Below are 20,896 nucleotides of genomic sequence, written 5' to 3'. Positions count from 1 at the left end.
GACCTTTGTCACTTCAGGGAACAGCTCTGACAATAATGTTCCAAGAATCGCCACAGCAATGCCTTGTGGCACAGAACTTTAAATGAGAAAATGACAGAAAAAAATTGGCTTAGAGTACTAAAAATCCAAAGTTAACATCTGAAAGCTAAACATTCTCACTGAACTGAGTTTCCAACTATTTCCAGTTATGTCCAAATAATTAATTTAGCAATTATTCATCATTCTATCCTTAAAACACCAAATCCATAAAACAGAATGTAGCATGGGTAACAACCAGGAGGAACTGGAAGCAACTGCGCAGCTGAAAAGCTATGATCTAATAGCTGTCACTGAAACTTGGTGGGACAAATCACATAACTGGAGCGCTGCAATCTATGGCTATAAAATGCTCAGAAGGGACAGGCAAGGAAGGAGGGGTTGCTCTCTATGTAAAAAAAATAGATTGACTGCACAGAGCTGGTTTTGAAAAACAGCAATGAACAGATTGAGAGCTTACAGGTAAAAATCAGGGGCCAAGCCAACAAAGGAAACATCATGGTTGGTGCTTATTACCCCCCACTCAGTCAACAGGATCCTGTTGATGAAGCCTTCTTACTTCAACTACGGGAAGCATCATGCTCACAGGCTCTGATCCAGCTGGGGGACTTCAGTCACCCTGACATCTACTGGAAAAACAGCACAGCAAGATGTAAACAGTCCAGAAGACTCCTGGAGAGCATCAAGGATAATTTCTTAATCCAGGTGATAGCCCAACTGGAGGAGAAGCATTATTAGACCAGTTGCTTACCAACACAGATTAACTAATTACAGAGGTCAAGATTGGTGGCAGCCTGGGGTGCAGTAATCATGCCCTGGTGAAATCCACAATCTCAAGGGATATGGGCCAGGCGAAGAGTAAAGTCAAGACCTTGAATTTTAGAACAGTGAACTTTCAGTTGTTTAGGGAATTACAGGGTGGGACTCCCTGGGAGAAACTTCCCTCAGGGATAAAGGAGCAGAACAGAGCTGGCAGCTCTTTATGGACATTTTTCTTCGGGCACAAGAGCTTTTGAATACCATGTGTGAGCAATCAGGCAAGGAGTGCAGGAGACCATCGTGACTGAGTAAGGACCTCCTGGTCAAACTGAAGCATAAGAAGGAAATGCACAGGCAGTGGAACCAGGGACAGGTATCCTGGGAAGAATATAGGGATGCTTCCCGTCTGTGTAGGGATGGGGTCAGGAAAGCTAAGGCACAGCTGGAGCTCAATTTGGCAAGGGATGCAAAGAGTAATAAGAATGGCTTCTACAGGTATGTTGGTCAGAAAAGGAAGATTAAAGAAAATGTACTCCCCCAACAAATGAGACAGAACTAGTGACAACCAACATGGAGGTGGCTGAGGTACTCTACAACTTTTTTTTGCCTCAGTTTTCACTGGTAATCGCTCTCCCCACATCTCTGAAATCCCTGAACTTCAAGGCAGGGACTGGTGGAATGAAGTCCCTCCCACTGTAACAGATCAGGTTTGAGACCATTTGACGAACCTGAACATACACAAGTCCATGGGACCCAATGAGATGCATCCTATGGTCCTGAGGGAACTGGCTGATGTAGTTGCCAAGCCACTCTCCATGATATCTGAAATCATGGCAGTCAGGGAAAGTCCCTGGTGACTGGAGGAAAGGGAATATTGCACCCTTTTTTAAAAAGGGTAAAAAGGAAGACCCTGGGAATTATTGACCAGTCAGCATCACCTCAGCGCCCCATGAGATCGCAGAACAGAGAGTCCTGGAAGTTATGTTGAAACATATGGAAGACAGGGAGGTGACTGGAGATAGCCAGCACGGCTTCACCAAGGGCAAATCATGCCTGACTAATCAAGTGGCCTTCACTAACAGTGGACTGACTGCATCAGTGGACAAGGGAAGAACTATACATGTCATCTACCTGGAGTTCTGTAAGGCCTTTGATATGGTCCCCCACAACCTTCTTGCTGCTAAATTGGAGAGATATGGGTTTGGATGGACTATCAGATGGATAAGGAATTGGCTGGATGCCACATTCAAAGAGTTACAATCAACACCTCAGCGTCCAAGTAGGAACCAGTAATGAGTGGTGTCCCTCAAAAGGGTCCCTACTGGGACCAGTACTATTTAATATCTTCTTTGGTGACAGAGATCGTGGCATTGAGTGGACCCTCAAGAAGTTTGCAGATGACACCAAGCTGAGTGGTGCAGCTGATAGGCTTGAGGGAAAGGATACCATCCAGAGAGACCTTGACAGGCTTGAGAAGTGGGCCCTTGTGAACCTCATGAGGTTCAACATGGCCAAGTGGAAGGTCCTGCACCTGGGTTGGGGCAATCCCCAGTATCATTATAGACCAGGGGATGAATGGATTGAGAGCAGCCCTGTGGAGAAGGACTTGGGGGTACTGGTGGATGAAAAATTGGGCACGAGCCAGCAATGTGCACTTGCAGCCCAGAAAACCATCATATCCTGGGCTGTATAAAAAGCAGCATGGCCAGCAGGTCAAGGGAGGGGATTCTCCCCCTCTACTCCGCTCTCATGAGAGTACTCCCAGCTGGAGTACTGCATCCAGCTCTGGGGTCCCCAGCACAAGAAAGACATGGACCTGTTACAGCGGGTCCAAGACAAAAATGATCGAAGGGATGGAACACCTCTCCTGTGAAGAAAGGCTGAGAGGGCTGGGGTTGTTCAGCCTGGAGAAGAGAAGGCTGTGGGGAGAACTTATTGTGGTCTTTCAACACTTCAAGGGGGCTTATAAGAAAGACAGGGAAAGGATTTTTACCAGGGCCTGTAGTGACAGGACAAGGAGCAACAGTTTTAAACTGAAAGAGGGTAGATTTAGATTGGATATAAGAAAGACATTTTTTTACAATGAGCATGGTGTGATACTGGAACAGGTACCCAGAGAAGTTGTGGATGCCTCATCATTGGAAGTGTTCAAGGTCAGGTTGGATGGGGCTTTGAGCAACCTCATCTATTGAAAGATGTCCCTGCCTATGGCAGGGGTTTGGACTAGATGATCTTTAAAGGTCCCTTCCAACCCAAACCATTCTATGATTCTAGAGGACATAAAACAGTGGGGACTTGTCGTGGTTTAACCCCAGTCGGCAACGAAGCACCACAGAGCCGCTCGCTCACCCTCCCCCCTCCCGGTGGGATGGGAGAGAGAATCTGAAGAGCACAAGTAAGAAAACTCATGGGTGAGATAAGAAGAGTTTAATAATTAAAAAAAAAAAAAAGTAATTAAAAGGAAAATAACAAGAGAGGGAGAGAGAGAAGAACAAAACCCAGGGAAGACCAAAAAAAACCAAGTGATGCAAATGCTTACCACGCCCAGCCCGTCCCTGAGCATCGATTGCTGCTCCCCAGCCAACTCCCCCCAGTTTCTATACTGAGCATGACATCATATGGTATGGAACAGCCCTTTGGGCAGTGTGGGTCAGCTGTCCTGGATGTGCCCCCTCCCAGCTTCTTGTGCTCCTGGCAGAGCATGGGAAGCTGAAAAATCCTTGGCCAGTGTAAGCACTGCTTAGCAACAACCAAAACATCAGCGTGTTATCAATGTTATTCTCATCCTAAATACAAGCCCTAAAAATCAAAAAAAAGCCTCATCCTAAAAACAGCCCTATATTAGCTACTAGGAAGAAAATTAACTCTATCCCAGCTGCAACCAGGACAGGACTTTAAAGGAATAAAAGTATAATGGAGTGATATATAAGCACCCACTGATGTTGGTGAGGCGAGTTGGTTGTTTAAAATGTATGTAAGGTGTCTATAGTCAATAGCACAGCAAAATTTATTCAAAACTACCTAAGACTTATGGATAACAAAAAGGTACATTTCTGGAAGATTGAACAATACATCTTTATGGTGTCATAAATCAAACTGGTAATAATTGCAGTGATGCTCCAGTTTAAAATAGCTTACCCTGGACACAGAAATGATAGAAGATTATGGAAGAAATTTTTTCTCTTTTAAATTTACATTTAAAAATATCTTGGTTTGATGTGTATTCCATGACTTATAGTCACAAACAACACAAGCAACAACAAAACCAAAACCAATAAAATTGCCTCTACAGCTTGTGCATGTGGTGATCAGAGATAAACCTTCCTGGATTATGCTGTCTCCAAATTCTTTTCTTACAGATACAATCCTGGTGTCAGTTTTCTTTCTCCCAGTTTTCTAAAACTTTACTTAAATTCTGCATACACTGGACACATTTAATCCTTGCTAGTTACTACACTTACATCAGCTGACATGTTTCTGTCCCTCATCAGCTGACATGTTTCTGTCCCTTTCCTGGCTGTTTTAATTCTCACACTTTTTCTTTTCCCTTATATATGATGTATCATTTTCTAAATCAAACGCCTTTCTATAGAAAAATTTTTCTACAGAAAATTTTTATATGCAATTAATAACAAAAAATTAAGGTTCAAAACCCCACAATCTAAATGTTAATTCATAAATAAATCTGATGTCCACCAACACCCATCATTAATAATCCTGGGAACATAAAGTAACTCTTAACAACTTGATGGAACGCTGTATTTTCAAAATTTTACACAGATGTTAGGCAATAGTTTTCTCAGCAACATAGTGACACCAGTATTGACAAAGAGAAAGGTAAACTAAGGCATAAAGTGACTTGTCAAATATTACAGTGTGTGCAAAGTTCAGGTGAATAACTGTAGAAGGAGATCCTGATAGGATATGCTACTTTACTGGTCCAATTAGAAGATCTTTCAAATGAATACCAGTAAAAAATTAAGCTTTGATATGAAATACAATCACAAGCCCTTCTGCTCTTTCAGAAGAAAGGTATTACTGTCCCCAAATACTCAAATCATATTTGAAAGTGGACTGTGATCTTTAAAGCATGTAAGCACTTCTGAAAGCTTTATCAGGAGATTTAAATAAACATAAGCCAAAATAAAAAATAAATTCAGCAGTTTTATAATTTTTTTTAATTTAGGATGTTTTTAAAAAATTTTTTTTACTGATGCAAAGTAAAACCGTTTAGATAACTTGTGATCCTCATATTACACAGTTGCTACTTTGCTGTCATCAAATTATTAGAGCTCAGAGAGTTATTCCATGTTTGACAATGTAGGATATTATCTATGAAATGAAATGATTCTTCACTCTCAACCTTATTACTCACTTCAAAACTCAGCATTTCATTTAGCTCTTCAATGACAGTCACCTCTGGACATATATTTGTTTAACTTACGAGTTACCTTTCTCATACACTTGTTGCATTACTGTCCATTTGTGTGTGGACACAAAAAAAACACATACATGATCTCACCTATACACAAATACATATTGTATAGACAGAGATTAACTTCAAAATATAGACCTGACTCTATCAGACCTACACATCTTATTATGGACTATTCAGATCTTTAAAATTTTCAAAGGATTTTTATAGGAAAAATCCATTTTCTTGCACATAAAGTCCTCAGTCCTCTCTGCAAGTAAAAAGAAATTCAGAGGACTAGTTAACATTTTAAACACTCTGTTTTTATTCTTACAGACATGTCCATGTCTTCAGACATTATTTATAGTCATGCATATCTAACAGTTTCCATGTTTTTCATAAGACTTAATAGTATGGTACTGCTGCAAGATACAAATTTGACAGTTTGCAATAGGATCTGCTCATTGTAGCGAATTATTCTGACAGTAAGTACTATACAGCCAGCAGTGTACATTCTTCTAACATACTTATTAAAAATCTTATGAATGCTGCAGCTAAAGCATGTACACTAAATTGTACTTTGTACATGACTGCAATAAGTCACTACATTTTTAACAAATTATATATTGCAATAATCAAGTATTGCATAATTTTTAGCTTAGCATTTTTTTAAATCAAAAAGTGTGCTATTTAAGGCTATTTCATTAACAGTTTTTAAACAATTTGGAAATATCTTAAAATCTACCTCAGATTTTTGTCTATTTTGCTCCCATTGCCTGTGAATGTGTGCAGTGAGTTAGTTAATGCATGAATTTATGTATGGTATAATGATTCTCCTCAATTGTCCTGCCAGCAATATTTTTGGAAACGTTGAAAAGTAATCAATACCTCTTTGTATTACCAGAAATGCATAGCAACACTGGTATACATCACTGCAAGTGTTTCTTTACTCTCACAAACCCAGCTGCAATAGTTCTACTACCCCACTGTAGTTTAACAAATGAATTTCATTACAAATTAGAACACAGAAGATGAGCGGTGTCCTCAAATGTCTTTAATCCTTTTTTAGGTTCCATACATCATTAAAATAGAATGACAGGCAGGAGAATATTTGCTCATTCTTTTAAAAGCTCATACACATTTTCGCTTTGATTCCATTCTTCAGTGGCATACCACAGAGAAACCTCTGTATTTTCAGAATTGATGTACCTTTCAAAACTATAATCTTTGGCTTTCAAGCTCACTATTATTTGCCTTCAGGTGCAAATTTTCAAGTGTATAGGCTTCTAAAAAGAACTTTATGGCTTCAGCCAGATACTGAAAGGCTTGTAGATCAGTCATCATCACAGTGTAAATTTCTTTTCAAAATAATGTTCCTCACTCAGAGTACACTTGTGCTTATACTCGGTTCACTTGTCAAATACAAATTTGAGGTCATCAAAAGCTTCAGGGCAACTTCAGCTATTCCAAAACTCATTTTCTACCTCTATTTTGTTGGAGAAATAGGATTTCAAATGTAAAAATAATAGGAAACTCTACAGATAAAGAAACAAAGGCATCTTATGTGCATGTTTCAGTACAGCATTGCAGTGACTGCCTATAAGGACAAAGTCAATCCAATACTCAAGCATGTGAAAACACTGAAAATACCAAAAGCAGATAATGTATTTTGCTATTGAGTTGATATGTATTCTATTCAAAACATGATGTTAGAGTTGACATCTTAAATATACAGATTCAGGAACAGATGCTAATGATTCTATTTAAATGTTTCTTTTGCAACAGATGAAATATTTAAACACTTTCATTTACAATGTCTACTGTCCATTATAAGTCACATGTCCGACAAGGGTAAATGATACTAGGCTCAATATTCCTGTTGGCTTGGATTCCTTTGCCATATAATAGTAAGTGCTTTTATTTAATTCTTTTTTAAGTCCTATGTTTTATTAAAATAGAATGACAGACAAGAGAGTACTTATTCTCTCTTTTAAAGGCTGAGTTTATGTTTGAGAGGTCAGTCTGATTTTTTCATCTCCAGAGACTTTTTCATGCAGCTATAGTCCATATTTATAATTATAGCTGAGTAATTAGCACTCTTTTGAAAGCAGAGACTATCTAGGTACTTGGGGAAAAGCTTTTCCCTTCCCAAAGTAAAATGGAGTTTTATCGTTGATTTTGACACACGCAGGAATCCACAGTCTGTTTTCTATGACCCAAAGCCCCATACATATAAATAGCCAAGGAAAACAAGTTTTCAAAAGCAGGAGGTTACACCCAAGCTTCTCCTGGAGACTTAAGGACAAATAGAACAAGGCAAAAATAAAATAAATAAATAAAATAAATAAAGCTAAACTCAGCTAGAAACCTAAGCTTTATCTGCTTTGGGTAAACCGTTAGATGCTGTTAAACTGTGTTGGGATGGAAGCTGACACCACACTCATTAGTGGCATAAACTCTCCTCCAAATCACACACTTCTTCCAAATCGTCACCAGCTGAAACTCTGTATATATGTTTAGACAAATTTCGTGTGGTCCCCCTCCATACCATCACTTCTCACCAACTCTGCCTCCCTTTTATCTGTTCCTAACATTTTAACTGTGATTAAACGGTATTTAAGCATTTGTGTATTTCCCGTCTTCACGCTTGTTCATATGTCTGCTGTTAAACTTGGAGACCACTGGAACAGAGACCATCTGAACTAAATGTCTGCAAAGCAGCTAGCACACTGTAGTTTATGTAAAATATTGTTTTAAAATGTGTGATATGGTAAGGTATATTTTTCCAGCCATTTCATTTTAGAACCTGTGCATAAACATGTGAATTCAACGTATATGTTTCCTAGCTTGATAAATCACAAATTGTCATTCCACATGGCTGTTGGAACTCAAAGTGTCTGATGGATGTGACCATCCAGGCAGAATCTAAAATAAAGGAAGAAAGCCTGACTCTCTGACAAAAGAGACCAGGACAGTCTCATTTTCCCATTCACATAAGTTTCAAAAAAGAGAAAAGGTATAGTCACAGAGAGGTAATGTGGAGAAACTACAGGTTATAGCGTCTTTGTGGGATGCTCTGTACACTGAGGTTGCTTGGGAGGCCTTTTGCTTTCACATGAAAAGTCAACTACAGTCCATCAGTATCATGGGTGTACACCCCTAAAATATAAGTGATGGTGCAACCTGCTTTATTTCAACACAGAATGTATCACATTCTTTTCTTTCACATTCCCCTATGAAAGACAAAGCACCAAAATCTTCTATTAGTATTGATTTAGACTGGTTTTATGCACTAGCATTAAGGAATAATTTTCAAGAGAATTAATTTTTAATGAACATTTCACTATCACGTAAATTTTCAGCAATGATGGAACATGGCATGTAACCCATTGAAAAAAGCTAGGGAAATATGAAAACATTTTGGCATTCTATAAAAACCCACTAACTTGCAAACATGAAACAGTTGCATAAAACAATTTAAAGCTATGAGCTACTGTAATCATAATACAAATATTGATGTTTTACTCTGGAAGAAATGAGTATATACTGAATATTTAATAATGGAAAAATTGACAGGAAACACACTGATTCCAACCCAAAATGTCTAGTGAATTAAAACTATTTAACAGCAATCAGTATACAACTAGCTAAGCAATAAAAAACAGCCTACCAATATGTTCATGTTTGCACAGATGTTATTTAATTTGTCAAAAATAAAACACTGACTTTTTATTTCCTTTGATATTCCTTTCTAGATGCTACATTAAAGAAAATGTCAGCTCAGCCTCTACAGATCTCTGAAAACAGTAGATGTTCTGCTTATTTGGGTTTGTTACTATTTCAGAGAGAAAGACGTGAAGGAGGAATGGCGGAAAGGAGGGGAAGGAGGAAGGGGGAGGACAGGGATAGAAAGACAAATGTTTAAAACAACTACAGCTATTTGCTCCTACATTGTAAGATCTAGTTCTGGTATGGCTGCACGTTAGAATGTAATCTATCCTTTTATATTTGTTTTCCATTGTTTTCCTCTCATTTAAAAAATTTCAACAAAACATGCCAAATTTTGTAAAGGAGATATGGCATAGTAGGACAGCCCACATTTATTAGCTATCCCATGCTTTAACATAAAGAGCATTATAAAGATATGCCCAAAAATGTATTTTTAAAAAATTTATTTTTTATGAAGGCTCAATATCAACAAACAATGTACAAAACTTGCCTTTGCTTATACAGTGAACACTCTCTGGCTTTGAATAATGGAGGTGGATGAACAAAGATATCCTTAACCTAACAAATAGGATAGCTGTGAAGCAGGAATTGGCTGCTGAAGAGCGGTATTGGCAATCCCTACAATTTCAAAGGGGAAAACCAGCCCGAATCAATTGCTCACAGATTCCCAGAGCTAACGTCAGTGTGAATCCCTCAGGATGCTTGTACAGAAGTTAACAGCAAGACAGATGGTATCAGCTGTCCACTCCAAAGTATAGAGTATATGATAATGGAGAGAAATAAAAGATAAGAATGGAAGTGGGACCAAGTGGGGGGAAGAAGGGATGGCAATTCCTAGAGAAATAATTCCTGGGGTTGCCCTGAGGCGAAGAACCCAATGTCAGTGAGTATGAGAGCATAGCTGTTATTCTGTAGCATCAACAGTCAGGAAGTGAAGACTAAGGTAAGGATCACATTTGATTTGAGAATGATGTGGCATATATACACAAGGTTATTGACAGCAACCTCTTTAGAGAAGTAGGAACCCCATGTTTCAGGAAGCGAGAAATAATTTACAAAAAGTATCTAATACACAGGGCTTTAGAGAAAATATAAAGTATCCCTGCAATTCCATCTAATATCTATTTTTTTAATATTTTTTTTAAAAATATAGAATACTACAATGTTATTGAGGAGACTTAGTTTAGCTAGGGCATTCACTATGAAACAGCAGAGTAAAACCATCAGATACAGCAACTGATTTAGAACAAAAGTCCAAATTTAAAAGCAGACAGATGCTGGTGGTTTTAGAGCCTATTTTTCTCTGCTCCTTTACCCAAGGACCAGCATTTTATTGGTCTATTGACATTAAATCATTATAGAGCCTTTTGAAATGGTCAAACTGCCTACTTCCCTTAAATTAGTACAAGCCTAGCTATTTCATTATAAATTCAATGTCAGAATCTAAGTCTTGGAAAAGTAAGGTTTAATGAGCCAAACCAGGATTAAAGTGATTCCTTCCTTCACAGTAAGACTGTCCACAACCTGCAGCAATACTACATTTATGGCTGTTACAAAGTACCCTGCCTCTCATTTTTATTGTATTCAGCTGAATTCCTTCATCACAACATTCATTCCTCTCAAATATACAAACTCTTTTACTTTAAAAAACGGCATTAAGGAAAGCAAGTGCTATATATCTAAACATTCAGGGACTCAGAGAAGACCAAAAGGGTATATACAGCTTAATACAATCTGTAGTGCTTCAATGTCCTTTTACATTGAAGGAAGCTTCAAGAACTGACGAAGCACTAGGGATTATAAATAACTGATTAGCATAATTGCTTCATATTCAGCAGAAATGACCTAGGAATTGTAAATCATGTAACTTCACAAATTCTGGCTCCATACCTTCGTAATCAATAATTTAAAATTAATTCAAGCCTTCTCCAAAAGGCTCCTGTTACTCTTATACAGTTCAAGTCATGGACAGCTCAGAGAATGAATTTCAACATCTGGTAAATTAAACATTTCTGTATTTTCAACCCCTCAATAAACAATTTCCAACCAGACATGTCTGTGACTGTTTAAGATCCTCAAAAATAAGAATAAATATATTAAATTAATTCTCAGTGCTTCTACTGGTTTTATTTTCAGATTAGGAAGAACACTTTTTATAATAAGTTCTATATACTTCTTAGAAATGTGGTTTACATTATTTTTAAAAGGACATGTGAAAAACAAAATTTTAAAATTTTGAATAAAAATGTAGAATGGATTACCATTTGAAGGACAGCCTGTCAATTTAAACCACTCAAAGTTGCATCTCCACATTTAGAAATACAGCTACAAAACACAAAAAATAATGAATGAAAGGAAAGGAAAAAGTAATGAAAAGATTAATAGTTCAAAATGAGCAAGAACAAGGTCAGGTAGACCAAGAACCACTTTGGAAATAGTGTGTGGCAGATCCATAAAACTGATGGTATCTTTTCCCTAAGATTTTGAATGGGCCGGTAATCACTTTCGTTCTATCAGATGACATCACAGTGATGCACAGGCTGACAAATTAAGTAGTCCTCATGTAACACATCAAGGAAAATATCTTATGTTGCGTATCTTCTGGTTGTGTACATCAACCTTCTTGAATGACACTGTTATTCTAGATGTAACACAGGGTGCAACTGTTAGTAGCTGATGCACTTTTATTTATGTTTTCCATCAGCTTTTGAAATTCCTCAGGAAACAGGGTTTTTTTCATCCAATATAATGTGTGATCTGTTTTGTGCACATTTTTCAATGCCCAGATGGTAGAGATACCACGTAACAAACAGATCATACATCCTTTTACCTTCATAAATAGTTCCTTGAGACAAAAATACATAATGAAAAAACCTCACAAACACGTACTGTGTGATATTCCCAGTCTGTTTGGGTTTCAACACTTTCAACGCCAATACAGTTCCAAAACTGAAACTTTCACAGTTAACATGGGTCAAGTTTGTTATTCTTCTTTTGGGGGAGGACAGGTTCAAACTTCTTTTAATAAAATACCAAAGGCTGTTAACAGTGTTAATGAATTGCCATTATATGTCAAAAAGCCCAACTTGATAAAACCCTGGTTATTTATTCCTTACCTTAAACATAGTTTACTGCTCTGTACCTGGCAATAATCACCATAATTCAGATTTTTAATACATTTCAAATATTGGAACACCTTAATAGCAAAGAATATATGAAGCATATATGAATATACTACTCACCAATTTTAATCTTTGCAAAGGTATTCTGCTAGTGTCTATCGGTGTACGTTCTGTGACATTACCAAATCTGACTTCTGGGATGGCAATTGCACATATTACATGTGCCCACCTGTGAAAAGTGGCAAGTCAAGAATACCACCAAAAAAACCCCATAGAAATACAAGTGTTTAAGATGTTTCATTACTTGCTGTGCGTTTTTTTTTTTTAAAGGCAACCATCTCTAGATACTTCCTTATTAGGATTTTCTAAGCTTCTGTGAAACATATTTGACAAACCTTACAACACTACCACTTCGTGTAAATATAATTTCAAACTGCGGCTTTATTGCAACATTTTTTTAAGCATCTTTCACGTTCAATTTATTAAGTGCAAAGGTTTTGTAGTTGTGCTATCCAGGTCCATATGTAAAGACCACACTATTTGATTTGTGTGCAGTTTATCACCTACAGCATTTTAGATTAACATTACTCAGACCTGAGTAACTATTCTTAGGCAACACACATGATCACAGTCAGTCATGTATCTATCGAAGCGTAAAACAAAGTATACTATCAAGACCTTCTGTTTAAAGACCCAAAGGCATAGAAGCAGCAAACTGATCAGGCTGTCACTGTAATGCCCAACATGAACTGGATCCCCTTTAGCAGTGAAAGTACCTGTCAAGTGCCTAGGACCAGTGCTACATGTAAGATTTCAGAGCAGCTTCAGGAAGCTTGTCAGATGATGCTATGTGCTTCCTATACTCATCGGAAAGCGCTGCTATGTCCTCCAAATGCTGGTTCAATACATAAATCTCAAAATAAGGAAGGCTGAATGAAACTAAAAAAAAGCCTGAAATTATTAATTTCAGGTAAGAAATTATTGAAAGTGCATATTATATGAAGCAAAAGAAAAGCTAATGACATTTTTAATAACCAGGAGTAGCGTTCTGAGACTACTTCTAAAATCATTTTTGGGGTAGACAACTAGTAAATCTGAAGACAGGGAAACATTTCCATTCCTTGACTCATATTTGCTTTATTCCCTGTCATTCATTGTACATCTTGTCTCATTTCCCCATTTGCTCTTTTTTGTAAGCCTTGAATGTTTGCCTCATTCCACTTTCTGTAGATCTCCAGAGACACACATTGTATAAGCATCTTAGCAGATTAACATGAATGCAGGCTGGAGCTAAGAGAGACAGAGGGTGATACAGCAGAACAGAAATAATTTCTGTTTCGTGCACTAGAGTGGTGCTATTTCAATAACTCATCTTTAACAAAAATATCTGGAAAAGTATTAATATGACACACAGGGACTAAACAAACTGTTGTCATACGACATTAAAGTTGTATTGGCCAAAGTGTGAAATAAGAGCTGTATGTGAAGATGACATATCAATTAGCAAGTTATACAGTTCAGCCCAAATAAAAGCAGATAAAGCTTGTAGATCTATCATTTTATTATGGTGACAGTTTTGTTTATGTTCTAACTTACAGAAAAAAGTCTTGCTTTGAGACTTTTTGTTTTTAACTTTTAATAACACCCTTTTTCTTTTCATTGCTGCCTGCCCGCCTGCAAAACTACATTGTCTTACCTTCTAAGCTTTATGGGACAGAAATGCTATAAATAAAATGTCTCTTCCATAAATCTTCACCAAAACCTTTATACTCTGACATCTCTCAACCTAACAGGACTCAAAACAATTGCTGTGTTCTGCTGAAAAGAAGGAATCTCACCTCTCCAGTATGACAAATTGTTACCCCCCCACCATGTTTGATTCATTAGCTTTTAAATCTAAGTAATGCTCATCCTATATCTCCAATCAGTGTGTGAGAGGGCAAGGAGGAGGGAAGGGAATGCACATGTTGGACAAAAAAGACATAATTGGAACATACTCTTCTGAAAACTCTCAAAAGTTTGGAATGGTAGCTAATGCTGAAAGATAGATGAAAGACTCAACAATGTGTAGCAACTGTAAGGTGTTATGGAAACAGGAAAACTAGAGTTGAACTACTTTTACAGAACTCTCATTTCATAAATCTGTAACAGAAACCTACAGAGGGATGTAATGCAATACCAAAGACTTTAGGTATAGTTATGCAGAGAAAGTCACTTTCTGCAACCCTCTGTGGATTTTTTTCTATGAATAAATCTTGTGAAACATTTCTAAAATATTTTAATTGTTCTACAAAAAAGATGTACGTATTTTCAAAGATGCAACATGCAATCTATCAGCAGCAAATATCAAAAGGGCATGATAAAGTCTACTGAGATGACACTTTGGGAGGGGGGGTAAGTGAGAAAAGCAAGTAGCAAATTTAGGGGACTTTAGAACAGAACTAAAAAGCAGCTGAGAATGTTCATGTTTTGGTCAAAACCTCCATTAGAACGGTTACAATATTAATGCTTTCTGAAGGTATGATCTGGCCTGTAAGTTTCACATAAAATCTTCTCCTAACTGGACAATTTACAAGGGTCATGCAACCAATTGCAAATCACTAGTAAATAAATTCTTGCCTGGTAAGTGGAAAAGAATGTTGCAGCTAGATCATCTCTTACCACTGCATTCCAAAGGGTTAAAGAAAGAGATCTACATGATATTGCTAGGTTACTAAAATAATTTAATTATTTATGAGAAGATACAAAATTCATAAAGACTGTTCCCCTATTGGGCTTGAAAAAATATTAAGCTGCACATTTTCCATTTTGTCTCTTAGGGTTACTTGCTATAGTGTTCTGTCATCCAAATACACAGAGAAACATACTGCTGCTGTTAATAGCATTATGTCAGCAACAATACTATTTTTGACAGTGTATGACAGAAGTGTAGTTAAAAAAAAAACACTTCAAAATCTAAAATTATTTCAATATGATTCAAATTAATTAATTAAAAATACTGTTTCTAGAAGTTCAAAGGTGTTGTATTAAATTCTGTAATCACAATTTTCCAGGACCAAAGAAGAAAATACACTTCGCTGTTTGATAAGACTTGCCCATGCAAACAATGACAAATGAGCTCTCATTTACTTTCTTTACACAAAGACCAGCAGAATAAAATTTGGAACAAGTGTGTGCAAATACTAAAACAAATGTACATTTTAGCATCTAACTATTTCACAAATGCCAGTGGCGCATTTAAATAGAAGTCATTTTAATTCTGCAACGATTCAGCTTAAAGGGCCACTGTCAAGTAATCAGATTTACAAATGCTTTGTACATGGGAATGGATTGGGAATAAAGTTTAAAACAAGCACATACAATGCCGAAGTATATATTACTTACTTCTTGTCAGTAGTTTGCTTTAATGCACCACCTCTCAAATTGCAGAGACAACATTCCTAGAAATAAAAATAGTGTAGAAAAAAGTGAGCTTTATTGACTGGTTACAAATCAGTTTTATTCAGCTGATCTTAAGGATATGTAAATTACTAATGTAATTAATTACTGGGTTACAAACTGCCACTTAAAAACACTGCATTTCCTTACAGGAAAAATACAAGAATACAGTAACAAAAAGAAAAACAACATTGAGCTAAAGAAAAATAAATTTTAAGTATTAGTCATAAACAAAGTGACAGAATCACTTTGAAAGTGATACTAAATAAAAAGGGATTTAATCAGTACTGCCATAGATAGGCTGGAAGTGCCATACAGATTACTAAGGTAAAAGAAAGTAAAATGACATATAATTAGTATAATAGAAGTTACTGAGAAACTGACTCACAAACCATTGATCCAACCAAAATAGTTTGAAAACCTGCTTGTTCCCGACAGTTGTCAAATTTATAAACCTTTTCTGCAAAGGTTCCCTTTGCTGCAGTAGACCTTCACTTCCTTGATTTTCAGTACAACTCCAACTGCTTTCAGGGCACTAGGCAAGGTATATTTCAGTGGTTCCCAGATGATATGCCAAACAGGGCTTTTCCTGCCTCTACTTAAACCTTTGAACAGATACACAGGTTTTTGTACTTTCCAACCCTTCTCTCTCTCTCTCTCTCCAGTCTCCTCCTTTTCTGAATCTATCCTTTCCCTTTGTTTTTTCTTTTTTCCCTTGTCCCTTCACAGGAACAGATGAGAAAGTGTTTCAAATGTTAGTTATTTTTCTTCCTGTCTCCATTTTTATGGCCTCTACAAAGAACCAAATGCACAAAAGGAAGTCAAGATATCCTGTGCCTGTGTTATCTATACTCAAAAAGAGAGCTCGTCTCACAAACTTCTAAATTTAAGTTGCCTTTGCTGGGGAAAAAACAAACAAACAAACAAAATGAAACAAACAAACAAAAAGAAATGTTATGTAATACTTCAGTCTGATCTCATCTTAAAACCTCCAATAATGAAGATTATCAATGTCTGCCAGAAATCTTAACTGAATGCTTTATTACATTTCCTATGAAAAAGACCTTTCCTAACTAAAAAATACTTCATTGTGACAATTGAATCTTCTTTGCAATTTAAGCACATAACTTTTTGCCTTACCTATCAAAACCATGGAGAATAGGTAACCCATCCTCTTACAGAGTACCCTTCTAACTATTTAATATTATTGTAGAGTTGTGAAGAAGAGAATTGAGGTTCATTACTTTACCCACAAGAGCCTTGGGATGGGACCTAACATGTTCCAGATCACAGTTCCCTGTGTAATAGTAAACACTGACTATTAAATCAGGAAACCCAAAGGCTCAGAATACCAATTCCTTCAGGTATTCAAAGGGGACTGAGCAGGAACAGGTAGTTTCAGCATATAAAGAAGCAAAATGGAACATAAGGAGGCTGCTATTGCAGCACTGAGTGGGAGTTTCAGCTTGTACTGTTTGTAACTTTTGGTAGCCTCGTCAATCGGGGAAACAGCTCAGATGGGGAAGGACATCATTGCATAGGATTTCTCCATTTGGCTGTTGGAGAATAAATAAAACTGTTTCTTCCAGAACCAACATTTGTATTCAATTAGTTGCATCTTTGTGAGGTTCTCTTGCCACATCTTAGGAAACTTGTTCTTGTATGAAGCCCACCACAACACAGAAGCTCATTGGGGGTGGAGGGGCAGTGGAGAGAACAAGTGGAAGGGAGAACACAGGAAGGAGGAAGGGATGGAGGGAGACAGGGAGAAAGGGAGGGAAGAATGCAGGGATGGATGGAGGGAGGGAAGGAGACAGGGACAGGTTATTTCTTCTCTTTCTCCCCAAAGTGCCCACACTCTTGAAAATAAAGCAAAATGGCGGGAACCAGAATTACTCCAATACTATTTACTCTTCCATTTCTCTGTCAAAAAGAGATCAAGTCAACAAACTTCATGCCATTCTAGATTCACATGCCAAATGCAGTCTAATGTACCACCTCCTGTTTTAGTTTCCAATCATTACTCTTTGAGATTCTGTTCAACCATAAGTCGCCCAGTCAGCATGGGTTTATGAAAGGCAGGTCCTGCTTGACCAACCTGATCTCCTATGACAACGTGAGCTGCTTAGTGCATGAGGGAAAGGCTGTGGATGTTGTCTATCTAGACTTCAGTAAAGCCTTTGACACGGTTTCCCACAGCATTCTCCTGGAGAAACTGGCTGCTCATGCCTTGGACAGGCGTACTCTTTGCTGGGTAAAAAACTGGCTGGATGGCTGGGCCCAAAGAGTGGTGGTGAATGGAGTTAAATCCAGCTGGCAGCCGGTCACAAGTGGTGTTCCCCAGGACTCAGTATTGGGGCCAGTTCTGTTTAATATCTTTATCAATGATCTGGACGAGGGGATCAAGTACACCCTCAGTAAGTTTGCAGATGACACAAGTTGTGCGGGAGTGTTGATCTGCTTGAGGGTAGAAAGGCTCTGCAGAGGGACCTGGACAGGCTGGATCCATGGGCCAAGGCAAATTTTATGAGGTTTAACAAGGCCAAGTGCAAGGTCCTGCACTTGGGCCACAACAACCCCATGCAACGCTACAGGCTTGGGGAAGAGTGGCTGGAAAGCTGCCCAGCAGAGAAGAACCTGGGGGTGTTGGTTGACAGCCACCTGAATACGAGCCAGCAGAGTGCCCAGGTAGCCAAGAAGGCCAATGGCATCCTGGCTTGTAGTGTGGCCAGCAGGACTAGGGAAGTGATCGTGCCCCTGTACTCAGCACTGGTGAGGCCGCACCTCGAATCCTGTGTTCAGTTTTGGGCCCCCTACTACAAGAGAGACATTGAGGTGCTGGAGCGTGTCCAGAGAAGGGCAACGAAGCTGGTGAAGGGTCTGGAGCACAAGTCTTACGAGAGGTGGCTGAGGGAGCTGGGGTTGTTTAGCCTGGAGAAGCAGAGGCTGAGGGGAGACCTTATCACTCTCTACAGCTGCCTGAAAGGAGGTTGTAGAGAGGTGGGGGTCGGTCTCTTCTCCCAGGTAACAAGTGACAGGACGAGAGGAAATGGCCTCCAGTTGTGCCAGGGGAGGTTTAGATTGGACATTAGGAAAAATTTCTTCACTGAAAGGGTTGTCAAGCATTGGAAGAGGCTGCCCAGGGAAGTGGTTGAGTCACCATCCCTGGAAGTATTTAAAAGATGTGTAGATGCAGTGCTTAGGCACATGGTTTAGTGGCAGACTTGGCAGTGCTAGGTTAACAGTTGGACTTGATGATCTTAAAGGTCTTTTGCAACCTAAAGGATTCTGTGATTCTATAATCACCCCTTTCTTTCCTATACATAATTATCTTTCAAATATTTGTAGATTCTTATCATATCCTAACCTTTTGGTGTATTTTTTTGCCAAGCTATCTATACTAAATTCCCTTAACTACTCTTCAGGGTGATTCAAATCATCTTCACATTCTCCTTCTGTCTGTTGCCCTTTTATGGATGTCATTAGGATAACGAGGTGCTGCCATCTACACAGGTATACTCTCAAGCTATGTGAAGGACCGTTACTATCTTTCTCATCCTGAACATATTTTGGTTTCAAAAAAACATCACTCAGTTGGAAAATTTACTGAACTATATAGGCAAGGTAAAGACTTGCCTAAACTAGATGCTAAGGAATCACATTATTAAGGGTTTATAGACATTAATTCACCATGCTGAAATTATTCTGAAATAATACAACAAAAATTCCACTAAACAGTTAATGGTGACAGTGCACTGTTTCCAGTAAAGTACAACTACAGTCATGGGAAATTTGCTTCTAATTGGCATTCAGCTGTCAAAGGCAAGCTGAATATGTGAAAACTACAGTGTGAAAGAGTCTGCAGATCTTTAAACCTAGCTGGGAATCCTGAGGACTCCCTTAGCACAACCGCTGAGTACAGCACTGCATCCTCTTCAACCTGATTCACCTTAGAATCTTGCTTACACATTAGAAGAGGAAAGATTCTTCAGCTCTTCCTTTGACTGATTTTGACACCCTGAGTGAATGGGTCATCTTTTCTGCTATCAGTGTTGTTTATCTTTATAAACAGAGCTTGGCCACCATCATAGTGAGATACTGACCAACAGAAGGGGTCCAACCTGTTAGTTTTATATATGACAGTTGGAGGTACAAGATAAAAACAGTAAAATTAGATGGGCACACATCTCCATGACCACATGAGAGTAATAAAATAAGTGAGCCAAGCAGCATAGAAAATAATACTTAAAATGGAACAGCCATTCAGGAAGAGGCAAATACCACAATCTCCTAAAAAAGGAGCTGTGCAGGACTTCTTGACCATCTGATCCCTGACTTACTTGCAGTTTTGCAGGAGCTTACAATGTAGAGGTAGAAGAAGTCTGACTCAATAGAAATCTTTGCAGGGGAAAAGCTTCATTCTCCACTTTCAAATAAAAAAGTTCAGTGGATCCCTCATGATTTTTTTTTCAAATTGAAGCACTTCCTTTGTCATAAAAATCCTTTAACTGACTGCTTCTCTATTTTGCAAAATAACAGTGGTTTTGCTCTTATTTTATGAGCTTTGATGTTCTTCTGCCAGCTTACTTTGAAATTCATTACTTGAATAATGATGAACTTTTCCTGCTTCTAATAGGTATTTTTTACTTTTAAGGAAAACCTTAATCTGATCATCTGCTGTGTAACTTATTAATGCAACTAGAGAGAGAGTCCAAGGCCCTAAAAAAGTTCCACAAATAAATTAAGCTAAAATAGCACAGGGAGAGACTTTATATAAGAAGATGTTGCTAACAAATTTCTTCTGAAAGTTTACTGTCTCTTAACCACTGTAAAAATAAAGAATTGTGAATTTGACACTGCAAGAGACAGAAGTCATAATCCTTACCTACTAACTGCAGAGCTTTCACACTAGGTTAAAAAAAAGAAAAGGAAATTTAAAAAAGGGGAGGAGGGGGGGAGGCAGGGAAGAGAGGGGGGAAAAAAAAGGTAGCCCAGAGAAAAGAGAAGGTGGCTGTAAATATCCTCATTACCAGCTAGAAAAAAATTTGACCTATGCAGGACCTATAGGAACCAAATAACCAAATTTAAACCCTTCTCAAAAACCACCTATACAAATCTTTGGTGAGTAGATAGTGGTGGTGGGTAAGAATTATTCACTGTCTGCTGGATATAGGCTGTAATAACTTGGGCCCATAAGAACTAGAAAATTTCACCAGTGTTCATAGCAAACCTGGGTGGGAAGGATCACGGGCTTAAAGCCCATTAAATCCATTTTGTAAATCATGGCTGTATTGCAATACATTGTCCTATATCCATGCGACATGGCTATTACTTTACGTCCAGTTTCAACATACTGCAAGCAATGAAAATACAGGGGACCTGATATTTAGAAAGACTA

At 38.0% G+C, this 20,896-nt stretch overlaps 1 protein-coding gene across 5 annotated transcripts in view; it reads right to left on the bottom strand.

Annotated features, from left to right (window-relative positions):
* The window catches only part of KDM4C (lysine demethylase 4C), a 277,722-nt gene that overhangs the window by 67,261 nt on the left and 189,565 nt on the right, over positions 1-20,896 (bottom strand). For 4 of the 5 annotated variants that reach the window (XM_075527201.1, XM_075527204.1, XM_075527202.1 and 1 more), the window contains exons 16-17: positions 15,445-15,500; positions 12,181-12,289 (exon numbers count right to left, since the gene is read on the bottom strand). In XM_075527201.1, coding sequence (XP_075383316.1) covers positions 12,181-12,289; positions 15,445-15,500 — 165 coding nt within the window. Of the gene's footprint in view, positions 1-11,199; positions 11,264-12,180; positions 12,290-15,444; positions 15,501-20,896 lie in introns of all 5 variants that reach the window. The other variant, XR_012779017.1, reaches the window with a different exon arrangement.

Source organism: Mycteria americana, chromosome Z (genome assembly GCF_035582795.1).
Source record: "Mycteria americana isolate JAX WOST 10 ecotype Jacksonville Zoo and Gardens chromosome Z, USCA_MyAme_1.0, whole genome shotgun sequence".
Classification (NCBI taxonomy): domain Eukaryota; kingdom Metazoa; phylum Chordata; class Aves; order Ciconiiformes; family Ciconiidae; genus Mycteria; species Mycteria americana.
The sequence above is the reverse complement of the archived record's forward strand: the minus strand, read 5'-3'. Positions and strand labels throughout refer to the sequence as shown.